Here is a 16395-nt window from a genome sequence, read left to right on the forward strand (position 1 = left end):
TAGAGAAGGGCTGGAGGTACTGATGTTACAGATTCAAGCAGGAATGTTATCAGGAGTTTTGGTATGATCATTTTATTTTCCCCTAGTTTTTAAATCCCGGTTTGTACAGAGCTGTTAAGCGTTTCTTTTGAACTAAATATGCAATATACAATGCTTCAAAATGAAACCAAACAATATCAGAAATATGAATGCCTCATTAGTGTCCTTTCACTAGGACAAATCAGAATAGATTCAATATTTTGTGCGATCTGTGATTTTGTAAAAGGGAAATATATGAATTTACTGATGATCCTGTTGTAGCCTGCCATGGGCGTGATCCCACAGAACCTGACTATCTCTTTCTTTTCTTCAGATGAAACCGGTTTGAGCATGAATGAAGTTGACCACATCCCACAGACATTAGCCAGCTATCAGGGTAATTCTGGCGACCCCTCTGGAGACCAGAGCTACCTTGCGGATATGCTCAGACCGGACCCTCGTGATACGTTCCACAATGGTAAGAATGGCCTGCATGGATGTCTACTGCAGAGCTCAGTCACTCACTATGAACAATGAACGTACCAATAAATGAGCATTTCAACTTCCTTAGGTACCAAAAAATGCAGGAATCTTTTTTTTCACTTTTATGTTCCTACTGGACGTTTTGCCTTTTGAGATACAGAAGGTGGAATTGTTATGGCTACTGTTTTTAAGAGTAATGTTTATCAATTATTGTAAACCATTCTAGACACAAGGTATTTTTAGGCATTGGCAATAAAGATTAAATCGAAATGTCTATTACTATAATGGCAAATACAGAGTTCTCCATTTTCTCATGTCCTCAAATGAGTGTTTTGCAAAAATATAATCCTCCACCTGCCTTGTTTTCAAGAGCTTGTAGTGTATGGTATTGTAACATTTTGCAGTTGGGTTGTATCACAGTGCAAACAGTTATGCGGGTCGGGTAGCACGGCTCAGCCTATAGAGGATGGCCGGTCTCGCTCCAGTGCACGAGAAAGGATATGCATTGTAATACTGTGGGAACTTACAATGAAAGCAACAAATTAAAGATGACATCAGGGCTTCACATGTAAGATAAACAGAGACAAATGTTTCCAATGTACTGAAATACCACTCTTTCAGCTTGATAATGCTGTATGAGCAGTAAATGTTGCTTAATTTGATGTCAATTAACAGATCAACCCCTGAATGATACTGACTGAATTGGCATGCTAGTATTTGACCCGATCCCCTGTAGATTAAAACGTACCACACCTACCCCTCGCCGCTGGATCCAGCGGCGAGGGGTAGGCGTGAGAAGAGCAGCTCAGGAACTCCCAACCTTGCGGTGGAAGACCTTACCTGAAGCTTTACCTGCTGGATACTGTTTCTAACTGAACATTATACTTTTTAGGTAATGACAGCTTAACACAGACAAACACATGGAAGAAGGGTAACATAGGTACAACACCTGTCTCCCCCCGTTTTTCCCAGTTGTGAATAGTTTTATCCCCACTAGTGTACAATTTTAACACATTAGTGACTCACTGTAGACAGTTACTCAGTAGATACCTGCTAAATAGTTCTATAGGTCCTGACGAATCTCTCGTTAATAAACACAAGCAAGAAACATGTTGACCAGACATTAGCACTCTCTGTAAGGTCCCTGGAATCATAATATTCCTGACTCGCCCTCTAGAAATTATTTTTAATTAAATCAGTGGACCGCCAAAATAAATCATTCCTTGGTACCCCTTGCTTTATTTTAAACACCCTCAATACGTCTACAGTCCTTACTGGCCCCACACCAGCACTTCATCTATACGGCTGTTGGAAAAAGATCTCGGCCAAAGAGCCCCTCTTTGAGGTGTTGCCCGTTGGGTATTGCACTGCCGACCCAATGAGGAGCAAGCCCAAATGATGAAGCATGACACCTGCAAAGGTATGTGAGGGCATTAAATCCAACAAAATGGATACCCAGGGGTAATTCCTCTTTACCCTTCCAACATCCTCCACATCTCTTGATGCATATATCTCCTTTTTAAGAACAGCTCAGCATTTTTTGTAATAACTTGATCTTGTGGGCAGTAGCTGTCGCTGGACCTTCTACTTAACTTTAAGTAGTAATAGCCCGGTCCTCCTCTCTTTGTACCCATATTTTTTTCAAGGTGCCATGTGGGACACATACATGCTCTTAGGACATGTATGTGCGCTACATTTGCATACATGCACATTTCAGTGGTGCAACAGGGTGTCCTTTTGGCACCCTTGCAACCTTGAAATTGCATTCTCAATTTGCGATTCTCTAATCGCTAATCACAAATTGAGAATGTCTTCCCATTCATTCCTATGGGGATCGTAGCCCATAGGAATTAATGGGAAGGTATTCCTTATTTACAAATATCAATTTGCGATTCGCAAATAAGGAATATGTAGGATTCACCCAAAAGTTTAGCGGATCCTACATACATTGTGTAGGAGAGTAGGGTCTGCGTACTATGGTTACCCCCACTTTTTGCTGGTGTTTCACTGTTTTTCGACTTTAGTCTCGCTGGGGCCCTGCTATTCAGAACCCCAGCCCAGCTTCTTCCACTCTAAAATGATTGCATGTACTTTAGGTACACTCCAGATTGGTTACTGCGTTACCCTTGTGAGTCCCTAGTATATGGTACCTTAGCTACTAAGGACATAGGTACCCCAGATGCCTACCAGGGGCTGAAGCATGTATTATGCCACCCCTGGCTAACCTTCCGAAATGGCACCACAGGTCTGCTACTGCAGCCTGGGTAAGGTGGTGCATGCACCCCTTACTGAGATATAGGTTACCTATATCTACCTGTAAATCACTGACACATATAAACCTATCAGTCACTCCTATGGCAGGCCTTATCAATCCTGAAGGCAGAGTGCTTGGATTTGTGTGAGAGGGTGCCCATGTATGAGCAGGACCCCTCTGCAGCTTTCGGATTCTGTTCTCTGAAGCTGTTCTGTGATGCAGCCAGACCATATACTCTTAAGTGCATTATAACCTCACAGTAAATTCTTACTTTGGAATGGCTGCATGGAAACATGTCGTGTTTGGTGTCAAACACTTTGGAATCCTATCCCCCCGCCAGTCCTGGCGGCGGGGGTAGAATTCCACCCTTCTAGAGGGAGAAGACATGTACACACTGGTCTGCCCGGTAATAGTTTAAACGAGCCCTGGCATCACAAAATGGATGCAACAGACACAGGTCTGACCTCCTGCTGCTGGACGAAACAATAGGCCTGGACAATAGGTTTCCTGTCACAGGGTGATGTAACCACCTCCCAGACAGGCTTTAGTGTATTGGGGCCGGTTGGGTGCATTCAGAGAATGCTTTTCAGACAGTGCTGGGGGCTCATTTAGTGTCCCTGTGCATACCCCAGTGCAAACCAGTTGCAGGGGCTCTCAGCCCCTGTTCTGGCGTGAAACTGGACAAAGGACATGGGTGTAACCACCCCTCTTTCCTGACCCTCCCATAGATGGGTCCCGAGAGTATGCCCAACCCCTTTTCTTAGTATAAGTACGGGACCCCAATCCTTAGGACTTTAGATTACACCTGGACGAAACTCTGCAACATATATCCTGGAACTTCGACATTTTACATGACTAGAAGACGGAAGAATCTCCCTTGGGGTCAAGGAGTGACTCCCCTGTTCAAACAGGCACCAAAGAAGCGTCTTGCCGGTCTGCATTTCCAAAGCTCCCGTCAGACGCCGAAAGTATTTGCGACTCAGGACACAGACTTCCAGACTTCTCAGAGGCCGACACGAGATCCCAGCAAAGCTGAGACCCGCAGCTCTCACTAGTGATGTGGAACCGGAACTCCTGGACACCGTGCACATTTGCAAGTGCATCGACTTCCCGAGCTTTCCCAAAGTTGTGCACTGGGCTACTTGTAGTCCAAGCCCTGAGCCCCTTCTGCACCAAAGATTGTGGGCCTACACTCCACGAGTGTTCCGTGAGCCCTCTTCTAGCCTTTCCGCTCGAGGCCCCTTCACGATCCCTGGTCTGTCGACTGGTGGGTCCCCGCGAAGGCAACTCTACTTTCCTTTGGGCTTCCTTGGTTGCTCAAGACGTGTCCTGACTCCCCACAAACCTTGCTGGTCTGCACCGAAGCCAATCTCTGCATTTTGTCTGGGTTGCTGTTGCCAAGGCTTGTTGGGTCCAATCTGGAAACCAACACTGCAGCCCTCAACATCCTTTGTGGGACAGCTCGAATCCAGAACCTGATCATTGTTGGTGCCTCCTGGTCCTCGTGGCTGAAGAGTCAAGCTTCAAACTTCTTCACCTGCAAGCTCCCAACATCGGTGGGAATCCGCTCATCGCCCTCCTGGTCACTGGCAATTGACCCAAACTCTGTCCCCTCTGCTTTCAGGTTCTTCTCGTCCTTGATCAGGCTTTGATCCACCCGGACACCTTTCACTTGGACGTCAGCAGCACTTTGCAGCAGATCACCATTGAATACGACGACGAAACCAGACACGAAAAGACACATATGCACATGGCTTCCCTGTGTGAGGTAACTCGAGTACTCTGGTGCTCCCGTGGGCGTTGACTCTAGAACCTCCTAGTTCTAAAGGGGTTTGCTCCAAGTCCTCTTCTAAGTGTCCTTTATCTTTGAATTTCCAACCGCGACTTTCCCCCTAGAAGTTAATGGTGATTTGCAGTTGTGCTTAGACACGCACGCATCCCCGTGACTCCCCTGTGTTTACTACCTTGGGTGGTTCCTGGTGGCACCAGCTGTTCTAAAAGCCCTAGGCCTTGTATCTATGTCAGTCGTGGTTCTTATACCACTTTCTTAATATATGGTTTGGTACGCCCCTAGGGCTCAACGTATATTGTGCTGATTTACTGTGTGCTAATAAAGTTTACTGAATGTACTTTTGCCTCTAGCCTCCTAAAGAGACTAGAGGGATGCGTTTAGAATAAATACACATATGTTATATATATACCTGGTGTGGTTCTCCTTTCATTTGGTCATTCACTAGATTATAGACTGGTTAAACAAGCTGCTTTACATTCCTTCAAGACTTAGCCTGAAGGTTGCTCTCCACAGCTACCACTAGGATAGCTTTCTACTAAGGTTGTCTTTAACTTACCATCAATAAGGGTAGTTTGGACTAGTGCAAGGTGCTCACTAGAATAGTGGACAGCATATGTCAGACCAACTTCAATGAAACAATGAAACAAAGATGGCCGCCGGGTAGGAGCTCCTGGTTAGAGATCCGAGTGCTTGGGATTCCACTTCTGGATTTAATCCCTGTTAGCATCCAGCTTCCGTGCAAAGTAGCTACCACAAGTAACCTCAAGTAACTGGAATCGTAAACACAAGTAACTGGAACTTCTTAACAACAACCTCGGCGCGAGAAAGGAACGATTCGCCTCCGCCTTCTCCGGACACCGGGCTGCACCTGGCCATCGGAGGAGCCTGGGCGGACGCTTGGCTGCCTTGGAGCCCACTGTGGCGCTGTCTGGAGCCTCTCATCACCCCGGAGACTGTGTTCATCGTGGGAGAGGACCGAGTCGCCCCCGTCTCCTCCGGACACCGGGCTGCCCCTGACCATAGGCGGAACCTGGGTTGGACTCTTGGCTGCCTGGAGCCCACAGGGTGCGCTGACTGGAGCTTTCTAGGGTTCCCTGTTCGCAGTGGCGCTGACGGGAGCCGGACCGTCGCAGGTGAGGACCGAGGCTCCCCCCCTCCCTGCCCGGACCTTGGGCTGCCCCTGGTCATTGGCTGATACGGATTCTTGATTGCCTGGTTCACGCCGTGATTTTAGCAACGCTCCTGGCGAAAGATCGGCTTCTGGCCATCGGAGACACCCGGCACGCTGTTATAACTGATCCGATCAGGAGTGATGCGACGAAGTGAAGCCCCGAGGCAAACGGGGAAACACTCGACATCGCCTATCGAGGCGGGAGGGGCTGCAGTAGAGTAGCTATGGCCGTCGCACGGGCACCAGCGAGGATGTTTGCCCTCAGCATGGCTCATGGCCGCCCGCTGCTACAACCCGCATCAACTCGTTGAGAATCAGCCCGCTGCTGCCTGCTGCCGCGAGAAGCCTCAGACCCTGACGGCGTGAACCTGCCAACTCACTCACCCCCTGCTACTACTGAGACCCTGGGAGCAGACCTGCAAACATAGGTTTCCACGTGCAAGAAATCGATACACACCGCAGCTGTGCACACTCCGGCTAGACCTTTGAAACCTGCAAAACTCTGCTGTCAACATCAGCATAACTACTGAGCAGAAATCTCATAAAGGTATTTACTTCACCCCAATCGCTTGCACGCATTCTAAACCTCCTTTGTTCAAAATGGCTGGGGTCATAAACTGAAGCAATAAATCCCCTCCTGTACCTCCAGATGCCCACGAGGCTCCTCTACAACTCCATATGAGATCACCAAAATAGAGATAAGACTCCCGCCCAGCAAGTTAGAATCTGGGCTTGCTCGAATAGAAAGTGAAACTGCCCTTCCCTGCTCTCAAAGCAACAACAACTAACAGAGGACTAAAGTCTTTATCCACACTATTTGGTGGCCATCTTAGACTAGTCTCTCCCCTTGGCGGCCATATTGGACTAGTCACTATCATTAAGTGAGCATACCTAAAGAACTTGTCATTTAAGACTAATCTCAACTACGGCGCACCCTACATAGCTATGTATCTACACCTTCCGGTGATAGAGTGTCTGCCTTTTAGTGCAGTATTATACGTCTACTTGTATTTTGTACATTTTTGTATCCTGCACTCACTTCACGTTTCTCCTTCTTGTGATAGATTGTCTGTTTTACAGTGCAATATCATACTTCTACTTGTATTTTGTACATTTGTGTAACCTGCACCCATTTCACTTTTTCTCTTGTAATACACCGATTGCTACCTCATATACTTTGGTTGCCCACTAGTCTCACTTTTGATCCATGTAACTTACTGTCTGCACTTTTTATTTTTGTTCCCGTATAACAGCAGTATTATACTCAGTATTATACTCCTATTTGTATTTTGTATATTTTTGTAACCTGCACCCACTTTTGCATTTGTAGTGTGGTCCCGTACAACAACAGTATTATACTTCTACTGGTATGGTGTACACCTTGTAACCTGCACATTTCACTTTCTCTCATGTAACGCACCGATCGCTACCTCATATATTGTAGTGGCTCACTAGTGTCACTGTTGATCCAGATACCCAATGGTTGCATTTGCATTCTTATTCCTGTATATCATTATTGTTCGCCCTCCCGCACCTACCTATACCGCCATCCCAACATGGATCCCGTCGGTAAGCACACATATAAAATCAACTACCCACCCGTACTCCCCAAGAAAGCAGTTAAACGCTTTAAACACAACTTCCTGAGGTCCCACCCTGAAACCCCCTTTGCTGACACCTACTCCTCCCCTGTCAATGGATCCTTGAACACCGATTTCTTCTTCCACACCATACGCAGAGCTCAATGGAGAAAAGCATTCCGCACCTTACTCACCGTTTCCACCACCAGGAAATCCGCTCATGGGCTAACACTCTACATCACACCCTCCCAACTCTTCCCAGGCAGAGCCACCATTACTATCTACAATAACGGGATTGTCCTAATTCAATCCACAGACAGGAACTTGGAACTATTAGACAACCTGTTCCCCACTTTCAAAGAGAACCTCTCCAATCCGCGGACCTTCACCCACATCACCTCTAGTCCTAGCACCCCTGACGTCACAGCTCCCACCCACAACCCTTCTAACCTAGTGCAGCACCATGCAGCTACCTCACACTCCTCATTCAGGGACAGACCTACCACCCCTGACTTCTCAGCTCCCACCCACAACCCTTCTATCCTAGTTCAGCACCAGGTAGCTACCACACACTCCTCAAACACAGACACAGATCTCTCCCCCTCATACACCATTCGCACCCCCACCCCACACTCCTCAAACACAGACACAGATCCTCCCCCTCATACACCATTTGCACCCCCACCCCTCCTACCAACCCTCGGACCTCCACGCATACCATTACCACTCCTCGCACCTCTGACATCACAGCTCCCACCTACAAGACATCTTACCTAGTTCAGCACCAGAACGACACGCACAACGACAAATTCCACCCTTTATCCCCCCCATTCTCAGTCCCCACTGCCCTCTAACTAACTACGCAGAACGCACCTCCTCTCTTAATTTAACTCCCCCGCCTCACAACAGGACCATCTCCAATCCCATTTCCCCCCACTCTCAGCCCCCATTATCCCCCGTCCTGCACTCCCACCACCACTAACATACACCAATCCTCCACCTTGCCCTCTCCGTCTACCTCCTATGCCCTCACTCATACCACCATCCTCCTCCCTACCTCATCCACACCCCTCCCGCTTAAACCCTCTCTCCCCCCTAATACCAGCCCGTACACTGACACAACAGAGCCCTGCACGAACACTAGCTCACTCCCCCACCTGCACGCTAACTCCCCGGTCAGTCATTCACCCCTGATTTCCATTCCCACCTCCAACACCCACCCCACGCTGGACAAGATTATGGCCACCCTCATCCAGGTCAAAGAAGACATGCACATCATCAAAGAACTACTCTCCACACACCCCAGACACCCCTCACCCACCTCCACCTCCCCTCCCAACAGGCCCCCCACCCTTCCGGTTGACTCTCTCACTCAACACTCCCCCCCCACTGGACTTCAATCCCTGTTCGCAATCGCAAAAACCGCCCTCGTCGCCCCTGCAACCCTCTCTCGGACCTCGACACACTCACCCTCCTCCACTCCTACGACCCAGCTCCCCAAAAACACACATCCACCTCACCATTCCCACGATACACTCAAATCCCCTTAGACCCCCCACACTAAACAGCAGAATCTCCATCCCTAATAACCTTAGAAAAATCCCTCTCTCTCTAGAACCCCCTACCACCCTCAACACACCCTGTCTCAAATGCACTCTCCTCAACTGTAGATCGGCATCGAAACACTCAGCCGCCATCGCTGATCTCATCCTAACACTGGACCTTGACCTAATCATCTTGACTGAAACCTGGCTAACTGAATCTTCCGCACCCATAATGGATATTCTGGTTCCTCCCAACTACCACATCATTAGACTTGACAGGTCCGGCAAAACAGGTGGTGGAATCGCATGCATCTACAGGAACAACCTCTCTGTTCTGAAAGTTAACTCCACCTCCTTACCATCCCCAACATCCTATGAATACATCTGCCTCGAAATTATCAGTGAGGGCAAACCGATATGCTCTATTCACGGCATTTACCACCCACCCAGGGACAACCTCCTCTTTTCCCAACAAATCATGGATATGATCTCAACCAATTCCGGACTGCAGCTCACCCAAATATACCTTGGCGACTTCAACCTCCACTGGAACGATCGCAATGACGCGGTGGTAAATAGTCTTAAAAACGTCCTCAATGCACTTGACCTCACTCAAATATGCAACAGCCCGACCCACGAGAAAGGCTCTATCCTCGACCTTATCATCTCCAAAGAGGACTCTATCCAACTCGAGTCCATCGAACACTGTGACTGGTCAGATCATCATATTATCACATTCTTCATCAATGAAAAAGTTAAATTTAACCCGGTTCAATCCTCCAAGCCCAAAGTCTGGAAAAGAGACCTGAAAAAACTCAACCCGAGCTCTCTGCCTCCTAACAGTTGCAATCTCCTACTTCCACCTACCGGAGCTACGGACGTTCAACCCTTGACTGACCACTATCTCAACGCCATGACCTCAATAATTAATGAGGCTGCACCTATAAAGCTAAAAAGAGTTCCCACTAAATTCTCCAATCCATGGTACAACGGGAGTCTCAATGAGGATAGACGAGCCATGCGAATGGCGGAGCGCACCTGGAGATCAGCTCCCTCTGCACTGCACCTAAAAACTCTGAAGAAAAAGAGAAACGCCTACTTCAGGAAAATAAAACGCTCAAAATCAGATTTCTTCAGCCTCCAGCTCGACCAAGCAAAAAACCGTCCGAGAAAAGTGTTTGAGCTTATCAGAACACAATCCAAGGAACAACCCCAACCACTCAGCAGTGTGCGCGAAGCACCTTCCTGTGAAGACTTGTCCGCATTCTTTACCCAAAAAACTGACAACATAAAGAGTGATCTCCTCATTGACGCAAGCCTCTATTCCAAGCCCCACTGCATAGCACCCACTGAACCTAAAAACAATGCTACATGGTTATCCTTTGGCACCTACTCTGAAGAAGAAATTGGCAAACCAAAAACCAGCTCTCTGAAACGCACCAAGAGAGTCAACCCATCCCCCTGGTACACCCCCGAACTCAACCCTCTGCGGAAGGCTTGCAAGAGGAACGAACGCCTTTGGAGGAAGGACAAAACAGCAGAGAAAAAAGACACATCCCGTACCTCCGTAAATGCCTACAAAAAGGAGCTACGTAACACCAAAATCTCATTCTACGAGAGCAGAATCAAAAACGCTGCATGCTCGGCCCACAAAACCTTTGCCGTTCTTAAAGAACTCCTTCACCCCCCTGACCTCCCTCTCAAACCACTCGACCCCAAAGAAGCGGAAAGCAAATGTACTAATCTTGCTACCTTCTTTGACAAGAAAATACAAAAAATTCTCGTGGCCATTCCCCCCTCCGAACCGGGTCAACCGGGTCACACGGATTGGGATCCTACCAGCCCCTCACCTTCCCTGGACGCCTTTGGTCCAGTCACCACGGAAGAGGTTGTGGCAACACTGGCCTCAATCAAAAGTGGGTCCCCCCTCGACCCCGCACCCCTCCGCTTCCTGAAAAAAGTGACCAGCACCATCATTCCCCCCCTCACGGCACTGATCAACTCCTCCCTCTCGCAGGGCTTAGTTCCCCCCAGCTGGAAAGTGGCAGCGGTCAAAGGCCTACTAAAAAAACCCTCTTTGGACCACAGGACCTCTCCAATTACAGACCCATCTCCCTTCTCCCAGGAAATAGTAAGATCACGGAAAAGTTAGTGAACAAACAACTGTCACTATTCCTGGAGAGCAACAACCTACTAGGGGTCTCCCAGACAGGGTTCCGTCCAGGCCAGGGCACCGACATCGCCCTCCTGGCAGCAGTGGAGAAGGCCAGAAGCATTCTGGACACGGGAGGATCAGTGGCAGTGATCCTCCTGGACCTCAGTGCGGCCTTCGACACTGTGGACCATCTCACCTTAATCCAACGACTGGGAGAAATCGGAGTAAGGGGTACGGCCCGGAAGTGGCTAAAATCCTTTCTAGCAGGCCGTTCCTTCTAAGTCTTGGAGAACGATAGCCACTCACCCGTTATCCCCCTCCGCTGTGGAGTACCGCAGGGCTCATCCTTGAGCCCTACGTTATTCAACGTATACATGGCCCCACTGGAGAAATTGGTCAGTCCGTTCGGCGTATCAATCATCAACTACGCCGACGACACCCAGCTGGTGGTAACCCTCTCACACCCCCATCACTCCCCCTCTGACCTTCACAGTTGCCTCACCGAAGTCCACCGCTGGATGAACCTCTCCTCACTAAAGCTAAACGGCTCAAAGACCGAGATACTGATGCTTGGCCACAAAGGGCCCTCCTTGCCGCCTCACCTCTGGCCCAACTGCTTGGGTGATCCCCCCGCTCCCAAGGAAGAGGTCAAAAGCCTAGGCGTTTGGATCAAAAAAGACCTGAGCTTCAGAACACAGGCAAAAAAGACTGCAGGAACATGCTTCAGACTACTCAGAGCCTGTAGAAAGATCTTCCCCTTGCTCCCTGCGAACGCCAAGAAACTCCTGATTCAGGGCCTCATCCTGGCGAGACTGGACTACTGCAACGCAATCTACCTGGGAGCTCCTGAAGCCACCCTCAACACCTTGCAGAAAGTCCAAAACGCCGCAGCCCGCCTGCTTACTGGCACACCCGCAAGATCCTCGGCTAAGCCAGCTCTCAAGTCTCTCCACTGGCTCCCAGTCAGAGAAAGGGTTGCCTTCAAGGCTCTCTGTCTTGCCCACAAAACCCTTAACAACAACGGCCCCCCTCTCCTCAAGGAATTCATTATCCCCTACAAAGCGGAAAGGGCCCTCCGGTCCAGCGGAGAAAATCTTATCACAGTCCCCAGAGTTAAAAAAGCCAGGGCCGGTGGCCGCCGCTTCTCGGTCCACACGGCCAAACACTGGAACAACCTCCCACGAAGACTGAGGACAGAACCCAATCTCCTCCAGTTCAGGAAATCACTAAAGACCCTCCTTTTTCCTCACCCATAATTCCCTCCTCTGCTGAAACCACAGGAGACTCGGGTTTAGCGCTGGGATGCTCTAGGGTTACTACGCGCTCTACAAAACCTTTAAATAAATAAATAAACTGCTCAGCACCTTGAAACCATCCAATCACCTCATGGACCCCCTTCCTGCTAATGCTCTAAAAGACTTTACCCCTCTGCTTCTCCCACTCTGGACTAAAATTATCAACAGCTCACTTCAACAAGGAACCATACCTGACTCCCTCAAAATTGGACAAGTCACACCTTTACTAAAGAAACCTACAGCCGACCCCTCAGATCTGAACAATTATCGTCCCATTACCAATATACCCACTCTCGCCAAACTATTGGAAAAATGCGCACAAATACAATTGACTAAACACATTGATCAGTTTGATCTCCTCAACGCTCATCAATCAGGCTTCCGAGCAGGGCACAGTACAGAAACTGCTATGACTCACATAATTGACGACGCACTTCAAATCCTAGATCAAAACGACACCTGCCTCCTCATCCTTCTTGATCTCTCTTCAGCATTTGACACCGTTAAACATGAGAATCTACTAGAACTATTAAACACAAGAATGGGTATATCTGGAACTGTTCTCAAGTGGTTCACTTCCTTTCTACACAACAGGTCGCAGAAATTCAAGAGTAACAACCTGATGTCCTCGCCAATACCTGTATCGCTAGGCGACCCCCAAGGTTCCTCCCTATCCCCAACTCTGTTCAACCTAGTTATGGAACCTCTCACCACCTTGCTACAAGCATCCAATGTACACTTTCACATGTATGCCGATGACACCCAACTTTATCTCAAATTACAATCCCCCAAAGACATTTTGCTCCTGAACTCAACGATCAGAAGCACCCAATCCTGGCTTGCCGATAATCATCTCAAACTCAATGCTCTGAAAACAGAGTTCCTTCTGATCGCACCTCCAGCGAAGATCTCTACCACGCAAATTTGGCTTAAAAACCTAACCGCACTCAATGTCCAACCCACCATCGTGGACTCAGCAAAATCATTAGGCATCACACTTGACACCAATCTCAACATGCAGCAACATATCAGCAAGGCAACTAAGGGAGCGAACTTCCAAATCAATACCTTGAGGAAACTTAAACCCTTCCTCCCAGCCAAAGACTTCCAAACTGCAGTACAATCACTAGTCATCCCTCGAATAGAATATGGCAGCATCGCCCTCTGCGGACTCCCCCTAACTACTACCGCACCTCTAAGAGCTTCTCTAAACGCTGCGGCGAGACTCATCACTGGGTCAAAAAAGAACTCACATATTACCCCTGACTTGAAATCCCTGAACTGGCTACCTCTTGAAGGCAGAATACATCTGAAAATCGCTTGCATGACACACAAGGCGGTACACCTGAGCTCACCCGGTTACCTAACTCAGAAGTTGACAATTTCTGGCGGTACGAGAAGTACTAGAAGCGCAAACAATCTTCTGCTGACGCCTCGAAGATTCCGGAAGGAAAAAACCTATAAGCGCTCCTTCTCAGGAATGGCACCCAGGATCTGGAACTCACTCCCTCCCGAAATCAGGCTCATCTCCTCCACTACACTTTTTAAGAAAGAAGTAAAAGCTATCCTCATGGCTAAATACACATGAAGTATTATTTCGAACTCTTTAAGACTCTGCACCGAACTGTACTACTTGTTTTCGATCCTTTGCCTATTGGTATTACTTGTATTATCGATTTACATGATTGTCTTTGCTCCCACCTATTTGTACTGTTAGCTTTATTGACTTACCTGTCTTGTGGTATTGGGTTCCCAAGGCCTACATGCTCCGCAGAAATACCCACTTACACCAAAGAACTGTTGGCACGGAAACTGAAAAGTACAAAAGACAAGTTTATAAAGACCCCATGGGGTGGTGGTACATTCCTACAGCACCCTTCGGTAATGCAAGAAGTATCACCCCGAACACTGGTGCGAATCCTTCTTTTATACGTTTTACAGGTAATAAAAAGATAGGCGGTACAAGGTTACAGAGTTTATGTACATATATGGTCATTTTTGGAGCACAGCCAACTCATGGGAGGGGTTACAACTCCACTGGTCAGTTTGGCGGAAACATTCCGGAGGGGTGACTGGTCAACTGGAACTGCGCATGTACAGGCTTGACCACTACTAAAAATAGCCTGTTGCTGGGCAAACTCAAGTGGTCAGCGGCACGGACAAAGGACTAAAGGGCATGCTGACCACGAGGCCGCTCATTCTCTAAAATGGCCGCCGTGACATACAAAATGGCGTTTACGAGTGAGGCCAATTTAAGGGAAATAACGTGTAGCAAAGCTAAGCGCTAACCCGGCCATCGTCAAATTACGACAGACGACCCTTTTAGCGTTTAGCTGAAGCTACCTCATAGTGGACGTAGTCGGGATACTCATCTTCGATGTCAATTAACATTATTTGAGCCACTTCTTTATGGAGCATCAATTCATTTTGGGCAAGAGCTAGTCTAGGTGGAATACAGGCTGATAAGCACATAGAACATAAGGCAGGGCCACATTGTATACATAAACATAGGAAGAATAAGATCCCAACCACAACACAGAGGATTGTCAGTAGCTTCCAGCCCCAAGTACTCAACATTGACCAGAACCACCCTGATAAAGTCCACGTGCCATTGTCCGGGTGAATTTCAGCAGCTATTTTGTGAAGTTTCGAGATTGCATCATAAACAGATGGCGAATTATCTGGCACGTACACGCAACAGCTACTTCTGATGATTCTACATGCCCCCCTCGATCAGCTAGAACCACATCTAGAACCATGCGATTCTGGAGCGTAACAATTCTAGAAATTTGAAGTTCTTCCGTTATATTCCCCAGTGCAATAGCAGTGTCATTAGCTACAGCCTCAACAACACGAGTCAATCGTCGTATTTTCCGACTGTTCAAGGCAGCCCCCACAAAGGAAAACAATCCCAAATTAAAATCTACATATTGCTGTAAGGCAGTATCGGTCTGGTCAATGTCATCCAAAACCACAGTTCGTTTAACTCTATTTAACACGAAGTCATGATAAAGTACATAGTTATTGTGATACATTGGTGGGGCAATGAATACAGGAGGCAATACAAACGATACATAACATGTGCCTAACCATCCTAAAGGTAGCTGATGATAGCCTTTATTACCGCAAATAAAGTATGTATTTCGGGATGCCACAAATTATATGCCATTCGGACTGTCAAAGGTAAGTGTGGTGTTGCATTCACTTTTTCCAACCGGAATTGAACCTTTATTACGTATGCAGAGATCAGCCTTATTATTTATAACATTAATAACATGTGAACTAGATATATTAATATTCCTTTGGTTGCTGTAAATTCGGGGTGCAGACATATTATCGGGGCGGTACTCTTCCCATTCAAATCGAGTACCCTCTGCTCGTGGATAACCATCCCTGTCATTGTAACATATTTTATTCAAACGGAAAAGCACCCCCCCTTTCGTTGGCCATCGTAAAGTGAATAGGAGAGTATACCAGGCGTGGCAGGAACCATTGTGGGAAAACGGGAGTGGGATGAGCGGGGTGCCCCCTTTCTTCTGATGCCCAGGCAACATCCCACACACCCAGCAATTAGAAGTGTTCGTCATATTATGAGTATGATGCAAGATCTGAATGAAGCTATTGTTCAAGTAAGTCTGTCGGTGCCGTTCTTCATGGTAGGGTAAGGTGAAGTGAAAATGTTCAGTTGGAGCCGGGGTAGTCAGCAGCAAATGTTCTCGTACAGGCACCACAAGTTCTACTACCCAGGCTATCACTGCTATCACCACAATTGTCAATAAGAACAAGATAGCACCAAGAATTCTCTTGTCTCGTGATGCAGCGGGCGCCATAGTTCAAAGAGTTCACAATGTCTCAAATGTATATACTTAAAAAAAAAGAAAAAAAAAAAAGATGGTGCTGAGCTCCGAGGTAGCCGTTGTTTTCTTCTCCGGGGTCAAGACGGGTGTCGCTACTCTTGGCAGAACTTATCCCCCCCCCCTTGAGATTCCCGGCTTCCGTTTCACAAACCCCAGAGCGGTAACCAACCAGTCTCGCACACAAAAAAAATCTTCTTCCTATCTTGGCCGCAAATCGTAGCGCTGTCGTCCAGAAACAGTGTGGTC

At 47.8% G+C, this 16395-nt stretch overlaps 1 protein-coding gene across 1 annotated transcript in view; it reads left to right on the forward strand.

Moving 5' to 3' along the window:
- Positions 1–16395, forward strand: part of B4GALNT3 (beta-1,4-N-acetyl-galactosaminyltransferase 3) — a 919815-nt gene that overhangs the window by 725995 nt on the left and 177425 nt on the right. The window contains exon 10 of the mRNA XM_086952836.1: positions 353–496. Coding sequence (XP_086808962.1) covers positions 353–496 — 144 coding nt within the window. The remainder of the gene's footprint in view (positions 1–352; positions 497–16395) is intronic.

The sequence above is a fragment of the Lissotriton vulgaris genome, chromosome 1_2 (genome assembly GCF_964263255.1).
Source record: "Lissotriton vulgaris chromosome 1_2, aLisVul1.2, whole genome shotgun sequence".
Lineage (NCBI taxonomy): Eukaryota > Metazoa > Chordata > Amphibia > Caudata > Salamandridae > Lissotriton > Lissotriton vulgaris.